Raw genomic sequence first — 15,777 nt, forward strand, 5'->3', positions numbered from 1 at the left:
AGAAATACATTTAAAAATCTAAAAAAAGGGGAGGGACAGTAAACAAAATTTTAGAACAGTTGTTGATGCACTGTACATACTGTATGTATCCTCTACATGTATACAGCTCATGCCTCTGTAGATAGAGGTGCAGTTAGGCAAATTTAGACAAGTTGTCTTTAGATCTTAGAAGACACTAGAAACAACCTATTTTTAATGAGTGGTAAAAAATTTAATAAATTCTACCTGGTTTTCCAGTACCCTTGTTGGCATAACTAACTATACACATGGATTATAGATACTGACTGTTATAGTTTACGAGAACACAGAAGCACAAGCTGCATGATCAGACATATATGTTCACATGTTCATGGTCAGTTCTGATACTCTTGAAGGCACTGCCTCAGACAAACACCTTCACATCTATGTATGTTAGGATGTCCTGGGGCACAGGAGGGCATAGTAGGGAGCCTGTAAAACCATCAAAAGGCCACCCAGTAAGAGCCTATAGGCCAAGCCTGTCTTTCAATCTGCTAACTGATGCCATTAATCTAAAATTAGGATGCCTTAGAATTAAACTACAATGTTGGAATCTACCTCTCATAATAGGTCTGTTTGACTCTGCAGACTAAATTCTCAAACTCTCTAACACTACACCGTGCTCACTTATGCAAGAAGTCCCATTAACTTCAAAAAAGACAAATTCAACTAATTACACCCTAATGTAGAAGTTTACATACTCAATTACTTTTTGAGAGCAATTCCAAGAACAGGCCCATATCTCTTAATTTTATTTAACAAATAAAATGTTTCTTAAATGTAATTCATATATTCAAATATTGGCTAAATCACCAAACAGAATTACTAATGATATCAAAGGAAAGCTGATTTTTCATATAAGGACCATTTCAGCGTAACCTGCATATGCTTTAAATTTAAAAAAAGAAAAGTGTAAGTAATCTTCCTGTGACTTTTGTGGTTTTGTAACAAACACTTTATCTTTATATTATCATAAAAAATTAGCTTTCATTCATTTAATTACAGTGACATAATCATACATAATCATAATAAATCAGACACAAATCCCAAATTACCTTGCATTTATTCCGTGTGCTGGTCATCCTGTTCATCAGAAAGCTGAAAGTCCGACTCACTTTATATTTTTCAGCCTCATTTTTTAGGGGTACAACATATTCATTCCATTCCTCTTCCTGAATCCTAAAACAGAGACCAGTGAAAAAATTATCCTCATTCCAGCAGCAACACTCCTTTAATTAACATTTGGCAGAATCTGGACAATGCTTATTTCACCTAACATTTACAATTGCATGCTTTGTTGTGGGTTTAACACATTACGAGAGATTGCTATCCCTATACAAAAAGAAGTAACACTTTCCAAAAAGCACCCTGCACGTTCAATGTGTAACAAGCTTGCCTAGATTACAGCAGGCATCAAAAGTTCCCCTTCTTTTACTGCAGTGGTTTGGATATCCCTACAGGGGCCAGGAGCCCCAGCAGCAGGCAGAAGCCCATCCCTGCTTTGCACATCCCACCCTGCTGCAGGATGTGGTGGTGAGAGCTGGGCTAGGTTGGCACACGGTTTCGGCATGAGTACACAGAAGCCGTGGGCCTCTACACAACTGGTCAAAACCCACATGGAAGGTCTGTTCCCCACACGACTCCCTAGATGGCATTCTTGCACAGACCTGCTCCTGGCTCTCCGTGACACGCACCCGTACCTTTGCTCCTGGGACTGCTCAGGCAGACTGCACACTTGCTCTGCAAGACACAAACAGCCACGGGCCACTCAGACTGCAGGGTCATCAGGTTTACTTGAAACCCTCGACCTCCACCAAGCCATAAGGGTTTGCAAAGTCATTTGATAATTAGGAAGGCAAAAACATACATACATTACAAACAGCTTTTTCCAGGTTAAGACCACATCCTACTAAGCTTTTAGTTGACAGGTTCTGCCAAACTGAGAAGGATATCACTGAATGCCAGTCTCTGCAAACAGTCTGTTTTTAAGAATAGCAAAAAATATTTCTTTTGTTTTTCCTTAACAACACAGACTCCAATGACTCTCCCTTCATTTTGCTTTTTATATTATTTGATATAAAACATCTTAATGACATTCTTCTAACATTTGCAGTTACACATCTTATGCAGCTTTATCTACTTAAAACCTAAATCCTTCTACACAAAGAGGAATACTACTACTCTAAATACTGCCTAGGATGTTTAATATGCTATACATTTGTGTCTTCTACAATTCTATGATCCTATAAACAGATGACCCAAGGAGATACCTTCCACAAGCACTCTAAAAAGCAAAACAAAAGATAAACAACTCACTCAGGTTGTTTTGGAAGAAAATAAGCCCAAAACTATAGAGAATATTAAAATTAAATTTCAAATTAAAAGCCACTCCCTTTTGCAGACGTTTTTAGCAAAGCTAACACAAGTATGGTTCAGAAAGGTAAGTGCTTGCCTAAGTCAAAGCACCAGACTATGCTTTCCTTGATGTTAGATACAGGCTTAAACACCCTTTGCTGAATCCACATCTCCACAGACGAATACACACATCAGAGACAAGAGCTAGAATAATTACCAAAGAGGCAGCAAAACAAAAAAGGGCATTTCAGTTAGTTGTCAGGCACAACCTGTGCCACAGGATGCTTCTGTAAGACACCAACACCATGTATCCATGGGAGATGAAGATGACCTCATGCAAAACAGCATTGTGGAGCTGAGACACTGATGTAGAGAGTCTAAGGGCCTGGAGGAGGAATGAATCACTGTTCACGAGGACACCATCTACAGAGCAGGCACAAATCTTTTACTGTTATAGCCTGGTAATACCCTCTCAAATAAAGGCGGGTAGTATGTTTTAAATCTGAGCATATTGTAAAGTTTCCAAAAGAAAAGGATGGTGTTTTGCTTCTTTTTTTCTCATATTTTGTGGGGGGAAGAAACACCCTGTTGTCATTCTGAATTCATCTTTGGCTTAGAATTTTTTGCAATATGCAAGGGCAGCTGCACTCATTCTTTCATAGATAAACCCTAAGCAAGATGTGCAAAGTGTTGGCAGTTAGGCAGAGGTGAAGGGGCAGGTTTTCCATGTGCAGACTCCTGACAGGCCAAGACATAATCCTATTACAGTCCACAGAGATCAGGATGAACTATCTGAGCCAGCTTCTTGACCAAGTTCCTGGACTAGTTCCATACCCAGACAAAACTGCTCAAAGCGAGCACAGGTGTGCCTGCCTTACACAAATAATAATCACCACTGCCAGCTGCCAAACACTGTGTTCAATGCTCCCATCTTTGCAAAATGCTGGCCAAAAGAGGCACAATGCAGGAGGCACTGGTGGAAGGAAGTCCCAGCAGGAAGCTCAGCAGACCACCACGCTCCCCCCCAGCATTACACTGCATCTGTGGTGCAGGCACAGAACACCCTGCTTCTAAAGTCTGGACAAGAATGGGTTTCCACTTTCTCTACAAGACATCTAAAGCTCCAACACTGACCGTTCCCAAAGTAAGGGGAGAAAGAATGAATGTTGGGGCAAGTAATGCTGTCTGGGTGAAACTTAAGGGACTGTGACACCAAGGAAGTCCCTTAGCTGTGGTGTCAAAGGAATTGTTTTAACTTTAAGCATGATACAGGGATTTACTATTCTGCTAGCTTTTAATTCTCTGACATACTTCTAGCTTTTTCTTCTGCCTTGTTTTTTATTAAGACTTCTCACCTAAAGTGTTGCATATAAATGCTTACAAACACTTTAGGAGACGGAGGAAAATAAAACACAGCTGCATGCTGCAGGCTGCAATACTTACTCCTCCTTAAAAGGTGACATGAAATCATACAGTGAATTTGACTAACATTATATAAGTTATTTGCTGCACTGCTTAATTCAGTTTCTTAGAAAAAAGGAAGCTTGCAAACATTTTATCTCTCACCCCTACAACAGTTTTTGTTGTTAAATGCTTTCAAAGTTAATGACAGCATTTTCACACTTTTTGTATGTTTTCACATTGAATGTCAAAGAATCAGAGTGGTTAGGTTTGGAAAGGATCTCAAAGATCATTGGAGTACTCAGGGAGCTTTGCAAGTGTGGTTCCCACCTCCAAGAAGGGTCAGAAGCAAGATCTGGGGAACTACAGCCTGTCAGCCTGACCTGGGTGACCTCAGTGCTGGGGAAGGTCATGGAACAGAGTATCTTGAGTGTGATGACTGGCACATACAGGACAGCCAGGGCATCAGGCCCAGCCAGCATCTCCTGAAGAGGCTGGCAGTTCATGGCTTGGACAGGTACACTCTGCTGGATAAAAAACTGTCTGAATGGCTGGGCCAAGAGAGGGGTGGTGAATGGAGTTACATCCAGTTTTGTGTCTGTCAGCAACGCAGTTCCTTAGGCGGCAGCATTGAGGCCAATCGTGTTTAGTATCTTTAATGCTGATCTGGGTGAGGACATTTGAGTGCACTCTCAGTCAGTTCACAGATGACACCAAGCTGGGTGGGAGTGCTGATCTGCTGGAGGGCAGGAAGGCTCTGCAGAGGGATCTGCACAGGCTGGATCATGGCCAAGGCCAGTGGTGTGAGGTACAACAAGGCCAGTGCTGGTCCTGCCCCTGGGTCACAGCAGCCCCAGGCAGTGCCACAGGCTGGGGCAGAGTGGCTGCAGAGCTGCCCACAGGAAAAGGCCCTGGGGGGTGCTGGTGACAGCAGCTGAGCATGAGCCAGCAGTGCCCAGGTGGCCAAGAGGGACAATGGCATCCTGGGCTGTGCCAGCACCAGAGTGGCCAGCAGGAGCAGGGCAGGGATTGTTCCTCTGTACCCAGCATAGGTGAGCCCACACCTCAAATCCTGTATTGAGTTTTAGGCCCCTCACTCCAAGGACACTGAAGCGCTGGAGCATTCCAAAGAAGGGCAACAGAGCTGGTGAAGGGTCTAGAGAGTAAGTCCTATGAGGAGCAGCTGAGGGAGCTGGGGTTGTTCAGCCTGAAGAAAAGGAAGCTCAGGAGTGACCTTCCCACTCTCTACAACTGCCTAAAAAGAGTGTGTAGCCAGGTGGGGGTCAGCCTGTTCTTCAAGTCAACAAGTGACAGTGCAAAAGAAAACAGCCTCAAACTGCTCCAAGGGAGGTTCAGATGGGATGTCAAGAAGTTTTCCTCATTGAATGGATAGACCTTAACTACATTATTCTATCTACTTCCAACCCCTCTGCCACAGGCAGAGATGTCACCACTAGACAAGGTTGCTCAAAGCCCCATTCAACCTGGCCTTGAACATTCCAATGATCTACCATCCAAAACTCCTCCAGGTGTCCAATCCATTTTGTTCACTGTGACTCACATGTCATGTCTCTTGCCCTGGACTAGTGAAAAACTAAAGGTATATTGGAGTGAGAAACAAACTGGAAGTATGGAAATGGACAGGCTTTCTGAGACAGAGATCAAATAAAATGCAAGTGTTTTTTAAGTGATGTGAGCTGTATGAAAAGCACAGTGTATGTATTTCACACTTTGCATGGTTTTTTAATATAACCCATACCCTCACTGAGAAAAGTGTGTGTTGTCTTCTAAATATGAAAGTACACGTCTGGAAATAAAGCATATTAGAAACAAGTAATAAAAAATTACAAGCTTCTTGTAGAGACATCTCTGACTCCACTTGATGAAATGGGTGAGTTTTCCTTCCCAGCTTGTAGAGATACCACAGCCCACCTATGTTTCAGAGATTGCTTAGGATCTGTGGGAAGCTGGAACCATCTGTCCTCTTTGATGCCTCTTCTATGTCGTTCTGAGCTTCCTCCTGGTTTCTGTCAGACACTTAGCAGGAGGCTAGGGTAAGGATCTTACGATAGGAGGATTACTGCCCTTGTCTGCATTCATTTTTGTGGCTATTTCTCTCCCAGTTTGCATGCCCTCTCAAGGACAGTCACTGTATCATGGGCATGATGGCAGCATGACGGGGCTGTAGATGGGAGAAAATTGAGGGAAGATGGTAGGGCTACTGTCTAGTAGTTACTACTAGCCCTGAAAGCTACCAGACATACGCACTGGTAAACTCTGTAAAGTAACATCATCAGCATTGGACCTAAGGCAGGTATTGAACAATACAAAGCCAAAGAACTGACCTCTGTTTGAATCCCCAACTGCAAAGTCGCGAGGAATCCGAGGTCTTACTGCCAAACCTTTGGATGAGGAGTATGAATAGGAGCGTGACCGAATCCCAAATACTGTGCATTCCTATGAGAAATTCCAGCAAATGAAATCTTGTGTAATTTTGAAATGCATCAGCAACAGAAACAAAATAAATTAGGAACCACTAAAAATTTGCATAAATATTCTTGGCTTCAAGTTGTATTTTTGACAACTTCATGTGAATTCTTAGGAAGTCTGTCCTACTTTCTCCATGATAAATTTTTGTATGCTACAGGAAATAAGTTATAGGTTCAAGTTAGACTAAGAGACTTACTTAAGAAGAAAGCTTACATTCTTCTCCAATTTGGTAACAGGCGACATCCACACAGTATTGTTGGCCATTTCTGATGACCAAGTTATCTTCTTTTACCAAGGAAGGCATTATTAATGCTTTAATACTTGAAGAACATTTCATGGAGACTTTGGCAACACATTAGTAATTACAGATGTCAGAGTTTCCAAAGAAAGGAGCTGACCTTTTTTCTCTACATTGTTTTTTGCTTTTTTATCATTATTATATTTGAAAACATTTTCAAATATCTCAACAATAAGACCTGAAAGGAAACCCCCTAATTTTTGATACATCATTTACAAAGTGCTTACCTTATTGTTTTTTTAAAGTAGCCCTACCATAATTAATATTTTTGCTGAACTCTTTTTCTCCCTTCATTAAATCATTCGCTGAAGTTCTACAGTGGAAACAAGTGCATCTTAAAAATCATTTAAAAATCTCTGCAAACAAGAAATAACTCTTGTTATTGTATATGTCTGAAGATCTCAGAAATGGCACCATGGTCTAATGAAAATTAACATAGACAGGATACTTCAGTAAACCATAACAAAGAGATTTATATCAATCAATGGACATCCGAACTGAATTTCCCTGTGAATAGAAATTGTTTTGAAATAGGCAGCAAGCCGTTTTACACTTTACAAAGCATTACTGTTTCACATAACTTGAGCTGGTTAAATATTTTCTCACTAAGTACATTTTGGTTAAAAAATGCTGATTCACTGAACCTGAAACATGTCCTTTGAAATGCTTCTGAGAGATGGTGTGTTTTTTAAAGCTGAGGCAAATCTCCAATGGACACTTTCTTTACATTGCAGCTGCCCAGCCTAGCCATACCCAGGGAGTTTCAGCTTCACAACTCAATGCCCCAGCCCTGGAGATACTAGCACTGCCAACTGGGAACTCATCTTTCCCCTTCAGATTCAGATGTCTCTTGCATAGTTTCAGTGATTTACTTAAAAGGAAATTCAAGCCAAGACAGGGTCAAATACCTTGGGCTGCACACTGGTAGGTGAGTCCAGTCCATCTCTGCTAGAAGCCATGGCCTGTGAAGAGCTGAGGGGATTGTAGTGAACACAGGATCTGTCTGACACACCTCCACTTCCGTTGTCTACTTCAAGGTCATCGAGACTTGAACTGAAGAAGACAACAAAGCTTTCAACTTCCCTGAATTCCATATAGCAATTTACTTCAACCTTACTGCAATAAGCAAAAATACGGCTGAATCCTCTGACCAATGACAGCCCAAACTACCATGATCATGTCAGGTAAACATGCTCTGAGGTGTCTCTCAGGTCTGCATCCACCTGGTCAAAGGTAGTAATTTCCCTGTCCAGGATCCCTCTGATGCAGTCTTGAAGATCTGCAGTGCAGGTATCTGCCTCGCCCATGATCACAGACACTCCCACCACAGCCAGACAATTCTGGATCATGAGTTTCAGACACATGTTCAGCATCTCCCAGAAAATGAGATTTTTTGTTCCACACATAAACCTGTCTCTCTTCAAAGAAGAGAAGGAGAACTGAGACAATAAGGGGAGCTGAGAGAACTCCCTCGGATTTCAGTATACATGAGTATAGATGGATATTATGCGCGTGTGTGTATTTGGAAGATATGACATAGCTGTTAACAGACATATTTTTATCTACATCTGTGATTTCATGACAGAAGATGGAAGAGAAGAACACCAAGAAGAGATTAAGGAGGGTCTTGGGACAGTTAATGAGGTTCAGTTCAAAAGACAGACATGTGAAAACAGAGAGAGCAACAAGCAGCCTGAAAAATCTCTGGCTAAATCAGTATGTCAAACACATAGAGAATATGTTTTTGGAAAGGGTTCATGAGCAGGAGAGTGCACTAAGGTTGCTCAGCAGTATCAGAGTTTCCCAGGATGAGGCCTGTTGTTACCTGCAAAATCAAGTTCATGGTCTCTTCATCAGAAATGGTCAACTGCTTTCAATAACATTCCAGCCTTACAACATAAAACTTTAAAGTATGTGTGGTATTTCTAAATAGCCAGAGTTCCTACCAAGGGTAAGAGCACAAAAATTCCTTCACACATCACTACTTTTTTGAAGCACATATCTATTGCTACTGTCTGAAAATACTTCTGTATTACAACTCTGGGGACAACAGTTTGCAATGTTTCCAAATAACAGCCAACATGACATCTCAAAAACAACTTATATAAATGCATTATCAATTACTGTCACATGTTAAAATTGAAAAAGCGATACATGTCTACATCAACAGATAAGTATCCATGAGTTACTGTGGTAAATTCTCTAGGGAACTTCTCTGACATAAAAAGCTGGTTTAAAAATAGAATTACATACTACTAGTCTTATTTATGCATGATATGTGGATCAATTACATATGTCATATGACATATTAAGGCAAATCACATGTCTCTGAAAATTATATACACTCTTAGAAGTTCTCATACATGTACCTCACCAAGGTCTTTAAAAGGGTGGGACTATCTAAAAATACATAGGATAAAAATGATTCTGACTAGATGCACAGAAGGATTATAACATTCTACATGACATCCCTATAGCTAGCAAGAAAAAAATCAAACAAAAAAAAAACCTCAAACAACAACAAACACCAAAAAAAGACTGTGAAAGAAAAATTCCATCTGGTATGTATTATATTATCTGTGTTAAATATTCCTGCTAGTGGAACTTCATAGTTGTATAAGAAACTCAGAATTAAAGTAGAGAAAATCTTATTGCCCACTTTAAATAATAATTGGCTGACCCTTCTCTTCCTTGATGTTTTTACATGGATCTGATGCTCTACCTCCAGCTAGTCCTAATACTCTCCAAAAGGTGGGAGCAAGATTCAGATTTCCTCCTGCGTAAGAAGGAATCTTACCTATTCAGAGAAGCAATAAAGCTTTTTCATCAAGCAAATGTATTGTTATATTGTTTAATTTTTAAACTAATTGTTAAAAACCTAAGTTAATGATCAAAATTATAGTTCCATCACCAAAGCTCTCTGCATTTCTGAAGCCATTTGAAGAAATGGAGGGTCTTCAGATAAATGGCAGCAACCTTGTATACCAGCAATGATTCTTATGAAGAACCTGTCTGAAGCAGCAGCTACAGTCTGCACTGTGTTTTTAGAGATAGCAATCAGGAGTACCATGGTCCTTCTACAGGCCTATTCAAAGACTTGAAAGGCTCCCAGAGACTTCAACAGATTTTGGACTATTTTCTTAATGGAAAATATAACTGAGGAGAACCACAGTGAAATTCTGTTATCAAAAATGCCGCAATGTCAGTGACAGTAAAGAGCTGATTATTTTTTTAAATTTTGTTAAGAGCATTGCTTATAAGAAATAAAGGCATAAAACTATCAATTTGCATTCAAGATACATTTACTAAGACACATTTACTAAGAAGACACTTTTATGGGTGAAAACGGATTATTAGGACAATAAATATTAGTGATGAAAAACAGAGATTTCAACCCAATAATACTAGTTATTCACATCTGCTTCACCTTTTAAAACAAAAGGTGGTTACAAATAATCTTTATTCTGGCCATACCATCAAGTCAATTCCATACCTTCTTCTTTTCAGATCAGCATAAAGCTGGCCCCGATCCTGAGCAAATCCATGGGTCTTGAATGGAAGATATGAATCTGCTACATACACATGAGAAGGTGAAATGGTATGTCTTAACCCTGCCTTTTCTTCTTTTTTTACTGGCCTTTGATTTTCTTCATTTGGGAGATACATAAATTGGTCATTCTCCTCGAGGGAGGGAGATGAAGAGCTCTTATCCATCGGGATTGAGTTGGCGGCGTTCAGACACATCTCACTGCTGTCACCATCTCCATGAATGTAGCTAGTCTTCAAGTCTCCAGCCTGCAGGTAAAATATGAGTGCTGGTAAGAGGCAATAAAAACATGTATTGTCAGGAAACAAGGACCTGAGAAGTTTGCCTTTTATTTATGGCTATATGTTTTGTGGGATTTTTCCCTATTACTTTCTACATCACATGAATATAAGGCAATTTATACAACTAAGGTATTCTAGACTTTGCATTAATTTTTTCCCTAATTAGAGCAGTAATTAATTAGGATTTCCAAGTCTGCTAAATTTCTCACTCATATTTATACCTTTTATTAAATGTATTGATAAAAATATTTATAGATTTCATTAAATAATACCCTTAAGCTGAGCAAAAAAAATGCATAATTCATTAGTGTGGGTGACATATGGAAGAGAACTGCAATTTAATTTGGAAAAATCAGCCTACACATCATGCACTTTTAGTTTGTCAGCACCACTTTCCTAAGCTTTGAGATAAATATACATGACCTGGAACAGAGTTTCTCGAGTGGAGGAAGGGAAATTACTCTTATTTTTTGCCATTAAGCAATTCAGGGCCTGAAGCACTTCTCTTTTTGCACAAAGACAGGAATGGATTTGAAATTCTATTTTCTCAGGTACAGGGATCAGGATTTAGACTCTAGTCAAAAATAATTTCCCGTTGACGCTGCAGAAGATACTAAAATTCAGCTCACTGTTAGTCTTTTAGCTAGAGGCAACGGACATGTAATTAGATACTGAATAATACTGAAAAGTCACATTGCCAGTTAAAACAATCAATCTCCAAAAAGCACCTGTATGAAAGCAAGAACAAAGGAAAGATTGCAAGCATTTACAAAGCCCTGGTGTTTCTGATTGCTGACTTCCTCTTTCCCAGTTCCTCTTGAGATGTGCTTTCATCCCCATCTTAATTATGCTTCTCTTAGTAAAAGACAAGAACTGATGGCATTTTTATAGCAGCCCACATCTGCATTCAAAGATACAGTGCATACAAGTCTGGAAATACTTCTGTTGTGCTGTGCACATGACATGCACAGAGGTAAAATGCTTTTCCAAGGTCTTATGCAGCTGTTCCTCCCTGAAAAGTTATTCCTGTCTGGGCAGTGTTCCTCTTCAGCACCAGAGGGACCTTCTCCAGCAGCCACTCTGGCTCCTGCTGAGTGGTGCTTAAGGGAGGATTTGGCCCCAGTCAGCAATTTTAAAAAGTAGAATGTGGCCACATAGTGAGCAAAGGTTAGCTACCCAAGCTGGAGGCCCCCTGAGCAATACACTTGGGTAACATCTCCATCTGTAATGGAGATGCAGTTCTGCAGCTCTGTCCTTCCAACCTCGATATTGTTCAAATCAAGAGTTCAAAGACTACACTTTTTAGTCCCCTGACAGCTGCTCACTCGTGCGTCATTATTACATACATTCATCTGTAATATATATTACATCTCTTCTGTACATTTTGAACACACTCAGCTTCTGACTTAAACTTCCATCTCAGAGGTCACATGAACTGGATCTGCAGCAAATACAGTCAGTGAAGTGTTTCAGGGAATGGAGTAGGGATGGGGAGGAGGCAAAGAAAGGGGGAAAGAAATCACACTTGCAAAATATTAGACTTCTAACATTATCTGATAATTTCCTACTCCTATATTTCAACATTTAGGCAAGGGGGAGGCAGGTAACAAGGCAAGCTCAAAGCAGGTTACAAATAAATAAATATCTTAAAGCATCACTGAAAAATAGGTACACAATACCAGAATCTGGCATCTCTTTAGCTAGACCCAGACACTACACACAAGTTGTGACTAGTCAGACTCATGCCCATGGTCTACATTATGGTATCTGAGTGTGACCAATGAGGGATGATTCCAGGTACAACCCAGTGAGGTAAAATGACACTTTAGGTCATCTCCAGTGTTGCTGAAAAATCAGAGACAGGAATACAGGTGAGGATCTCCAATATCAGAAGTTCCTTGACAGCAGTAGGACACCAGCTTCACATTTTCATCAATATCTTGTTTTTGTTGAGCTTGTAAGCCTCACTGTTAACTTATAATTAACTTCTGAAATTATTCAGCAAGCTCATCTGAATTGTGAATGTACATAAAATTCAGAAATCTGAAATGCACACAAACAAGTAATACTCTAAAGAAGCACATGCTGTTTAGCTTACCAACATAGAAGAGACTGCCTGCCTTAGAGGTCTTCCTGTAGGCTAAGGAGAGTAATTCCTATAATTGACTGAATCTGTTAAAAGAGACCTCATAAAAAGGTTACAAAATATAGCTGAGAAGAGTACAGTATTACCGGTTTTAGTTTAGAATTTTATAAATTGATAGCACTGCTGACAGGTCCAGAAGATCCTACTATCATGCAACTAAATTAACAGAAGATGAAGAAAAAATAGCCAGAAGTTCAAATGTAAGCTTACTTGGTCTACTACCATGCAGTTTGCATATACTTCATCACTTCCACTCAGCATGGGAGAAAGTCTGGTTGCAGCAAAGAAAGTAGGGGTAGACTTCAATTTCCTAAGAACATCAAGGGTAGAGTGTCTGTGCTCTGGAAAATAAAAAGTATGGGAAATTTTACATTAAGTCTCAAACCATTTCCTTCTCATGTATATATACCACCATAAAATGGCAAAGTATTAAGAACCAAATCTTAGCATTACAATTTGAGTAATATTTGTGTGACTGTACCAGAATATGCTCATTTCATAACTGCTCAATATTTGCTATATGTTCCAGGAAGCCTGTAGCTGACAAGACTGTCAAGGGTACCACAGAATCATTCATATAAATAAAAAATAAATGTTACTGTGTCTTGGTTAGCAAAAGCTTCTATTTTCCACCTAAGCAGAACTTTGCAGAGATTTGTGGTTGCAGAACACAGGACAAGATTTATGGGCTGGGAAAAACTATGCATGATTCTGCCTATACATTAAATACCAGACATCTGATACATTAAATAAATGAAATATAGTTCAATTGCTGTCAAATAATGACTCTCCTAAAGCATTCTACTTACTGGCAGCCACATAAATACTAATCTTCAACCAATAAATCAGATTATTGTTCTTAAAACAAAACCAACCAAACAAAAAAAAGCCAAATCAAAACAAAAAACCAACAATAAAATTGCAAAAGAGATATAAATACCATTAATACTGCCTTTAAAGAGTGTCAGCAATCAAGCAAGACTTGATCCATGAAGAGGATGTTTAGGAAGAATACTGCATCTGATCTGCTTTTGACCCATTTCACTGGAGATCATTAACAGAAATCCAGAATTTTGTTTTCAAAAGTGTGCTCATGACTACAAATAATTTAAAAAGCTGGAAGAGCTGTGTATTTTATGCAGCAGAAATCTTGTCCCGCAGGCCCACTTCTCTTAAAACTGGCTACAAGAATGAAGAGCATGTGCCAGTCCAGCATTTGAGCTGGGTTATCTTCTGAATGTAAAACAAGCAAAACTTAACAAAGCACAAAACCAGGCTTGTTGTAGACGGAATGAAAATAGGCTAAGAAAAAATCACAATCATAATGCAGTTTTCCTTAAAATGCTGTAAGTCAAGCATTGCCACTGGAAGTGAATGGAGACACACTAGCATAAGAATGATGTGAAAGAGGAAACTACTGTACCCAGCAAAATATCCAAAATCAAACCACTCGATAAATTTAATTTGAGTTTGTCTGTTATTGAATATTATTTTTTAAATATTTCTTTATGCTGCATCAGAAATTTATTTTCTACGGAAGTGTGAAGGAAAAGATACCACTAAAGACTTTCCTCACATTAAATTAGTATAGCAACACAACTGCTTTGGAAGGTCACAGAACCATATAGCATGGTTTGGGTTGAAAGAGAAGTTTAAAGGTTATCTAGTCCAACTTTCCCAGCCATGCCCAGGGACATCTTTCATTAGATCAAGTTGCTCAAACCCAACCAAGATGCTTATAGGAATTAGAATCCAAGAAAATTCATAATGAAATAATACAACTGGATTAGAAACAACACTTGCTAAGGTCTGGTGCATTTGTTGCTTTGAAAAAATAGTCCTAGACCACTGCCAAATCTGCAATAATACACTATAGCTTTTATTTAATTTTAAGATTCTATCTCATAAAGCCTAAGAACAGTAACTGTGGTGTTACATTTTAGTTAAATGGTATGCTCTGTCTCACCCCTTATTCCAAGCCTGTAATCCTCCCCTGAAGTATCCTGTGTCTGTAATCCCACTGGCCCAAAGTTTGTCCCGCACCCACTTTGAATCCCCCTGTTAAGTGTGCCGGAGGGACCAGGCTCTCTCTCCTGGCCGGTTCTCTTGGCCAGTGCTTTCCTGGCCCCTGTCTCCACCTTCCCTTTCCCCCTCCCTCCCTCAGAAACCATGCTGCTTTCCGGGGGTGGGACCCCCAGTAAACCCTCATCTAATGAGCACCCTCTGAAGCCGTGTGGAACCTCCTTGCCTCCTGCTGCTGCAGCAAACTCACAGCTTGAGGGGTCCCCCAGGGACCCCCAGGGCTATCCCCCCAAACATACCAAAACAAGTAACCTCTATACTTAGAGAAAAATGGAAATTCCTATTTGGAAATGGCACACTATGAATATTTGGTTTTAAGTCCTGGCAAGCCTTGGGGGATTTCATACCACTAAACATCCTTACACATCTCATTTTGTTTCTCCGTCAATGCAAGTATTTTAACATGAATTTAGTGACTCTCACATTGAGAACTGCTAAAGCTGCAAACAATTTCCTCATGTCTGACAAGATCCCAAATCCTTTGTTTATAAATAATATAAAAGCATTGTTTTCTACAGCAGCTCATCAAATTCTGGCAGCTCACATCATATGGAAATGTGATTTGGCAAAATTGACAGTACTTTCTTGTGGCAATAAAGCTTTCTAAGGTTTGGTCCTAAACCAACAACTAGGCAAAAAAGTGTCAGAGTCTCCATTTCTTCTTGTATGCTTAATGCCTTCCCCAGCCTTCATTCCCTCTCATAAATAAACCCACTGGGTACAATGGGCAAGGGTGGTGTACATCTCCAGTGCTAGGCTGGCAAAGGTTCAACACATAGTCATGAAAAACAGCCCAGACATTAGGGATTCCCACATTACAGTGTAAACCTGAGCCTAAGAAGTCCATTTCTTGACTTCAGCAATAGTCCCCACTGCTGGGGTGCAGAAACCTCAAAGATAGGGGGCTGATGTGTATGCCTCAAACACCAATAGACAGACAGCTGTGGAGCCAGACAAAGATTGTCCGTAATAACATGCTGTGATAAGGAACAGGATGTGGCTCAAGAGGTAGGGCAGCACTTTTCTGAGACAAATACCCTTCTTCTGGATCCTGGAGATAAGCACAACACAATACAGCTCAAGTGCAGGAATGAGGTGAAGAAGTAGGCATGGACTGTAGCGGAGAGATCAAGACAACCTAAGACCCCCAAAGGCCACT

At 40.0% G+C, this 15,777-nt stretch overlaps 1 protein-coding gene across 7 annotated transcripts in view; it reads right to left on the reverse strand.

The window, feature by feature from the left end:
• The window catches only part of ARHGEF28 (Rho guanine nucleotide exchange factor 28), an 84,187-nt gene that overhangs the window by 41,458 nt on the left and 26,952 nt on the right, over positions 1–15,777 (reverse strand). For 5 of the 7 annotated variants that reach the window (XM_077790074.1, XM_077790076.1, XM_077790075.1 and 2 more), the window contains exons 2-7: positions 12,747–12,877; positions 10,056–10,357; positions 7,471–7,615; positions 6,120–6,231; positions 1,686–1,758; positions 1,074–1,197 (exon numbers count right to left, since the gene is read on the reverse strand). In XM_077790074.1, coding sequence (XP_077646200.1) covers positions 1,074–1,197; positions 1,686–1,758; positions 6,120–6,231; positions 7,471–7,615; positions 10,056–10,357; positions 12,747–12,797 — 807 coding nt within the window. In that variant the 5' untranslated portion in view covers positions 12,798–12,877. The remainder of the gene's footprint in view (positions 1–1,073; positions 1,198–1,685; positions 1,759–6,119; positions 6,232–7,470; positions 7,616–10,055; positions 10,358–12,746; positions 12,878–15,777) is intronic. The other 2 variants (XM_021531778.2, XM_021531777.2) reach the window with 2 other exon arrangements.

This window comes from Lonchura striata, chromosome Z (genome assembly GCF_046129695.1).
Source record: "Lonchura striata isolate bLonStr1 chromosome Z, bLonStr1.mat, whole genome shotgun sequence".
NCBI lineage: Eukaryota > Metazoa > Chordata > Aves > Passeriformes > Estrildidae > Lonchura > Lonchura striata.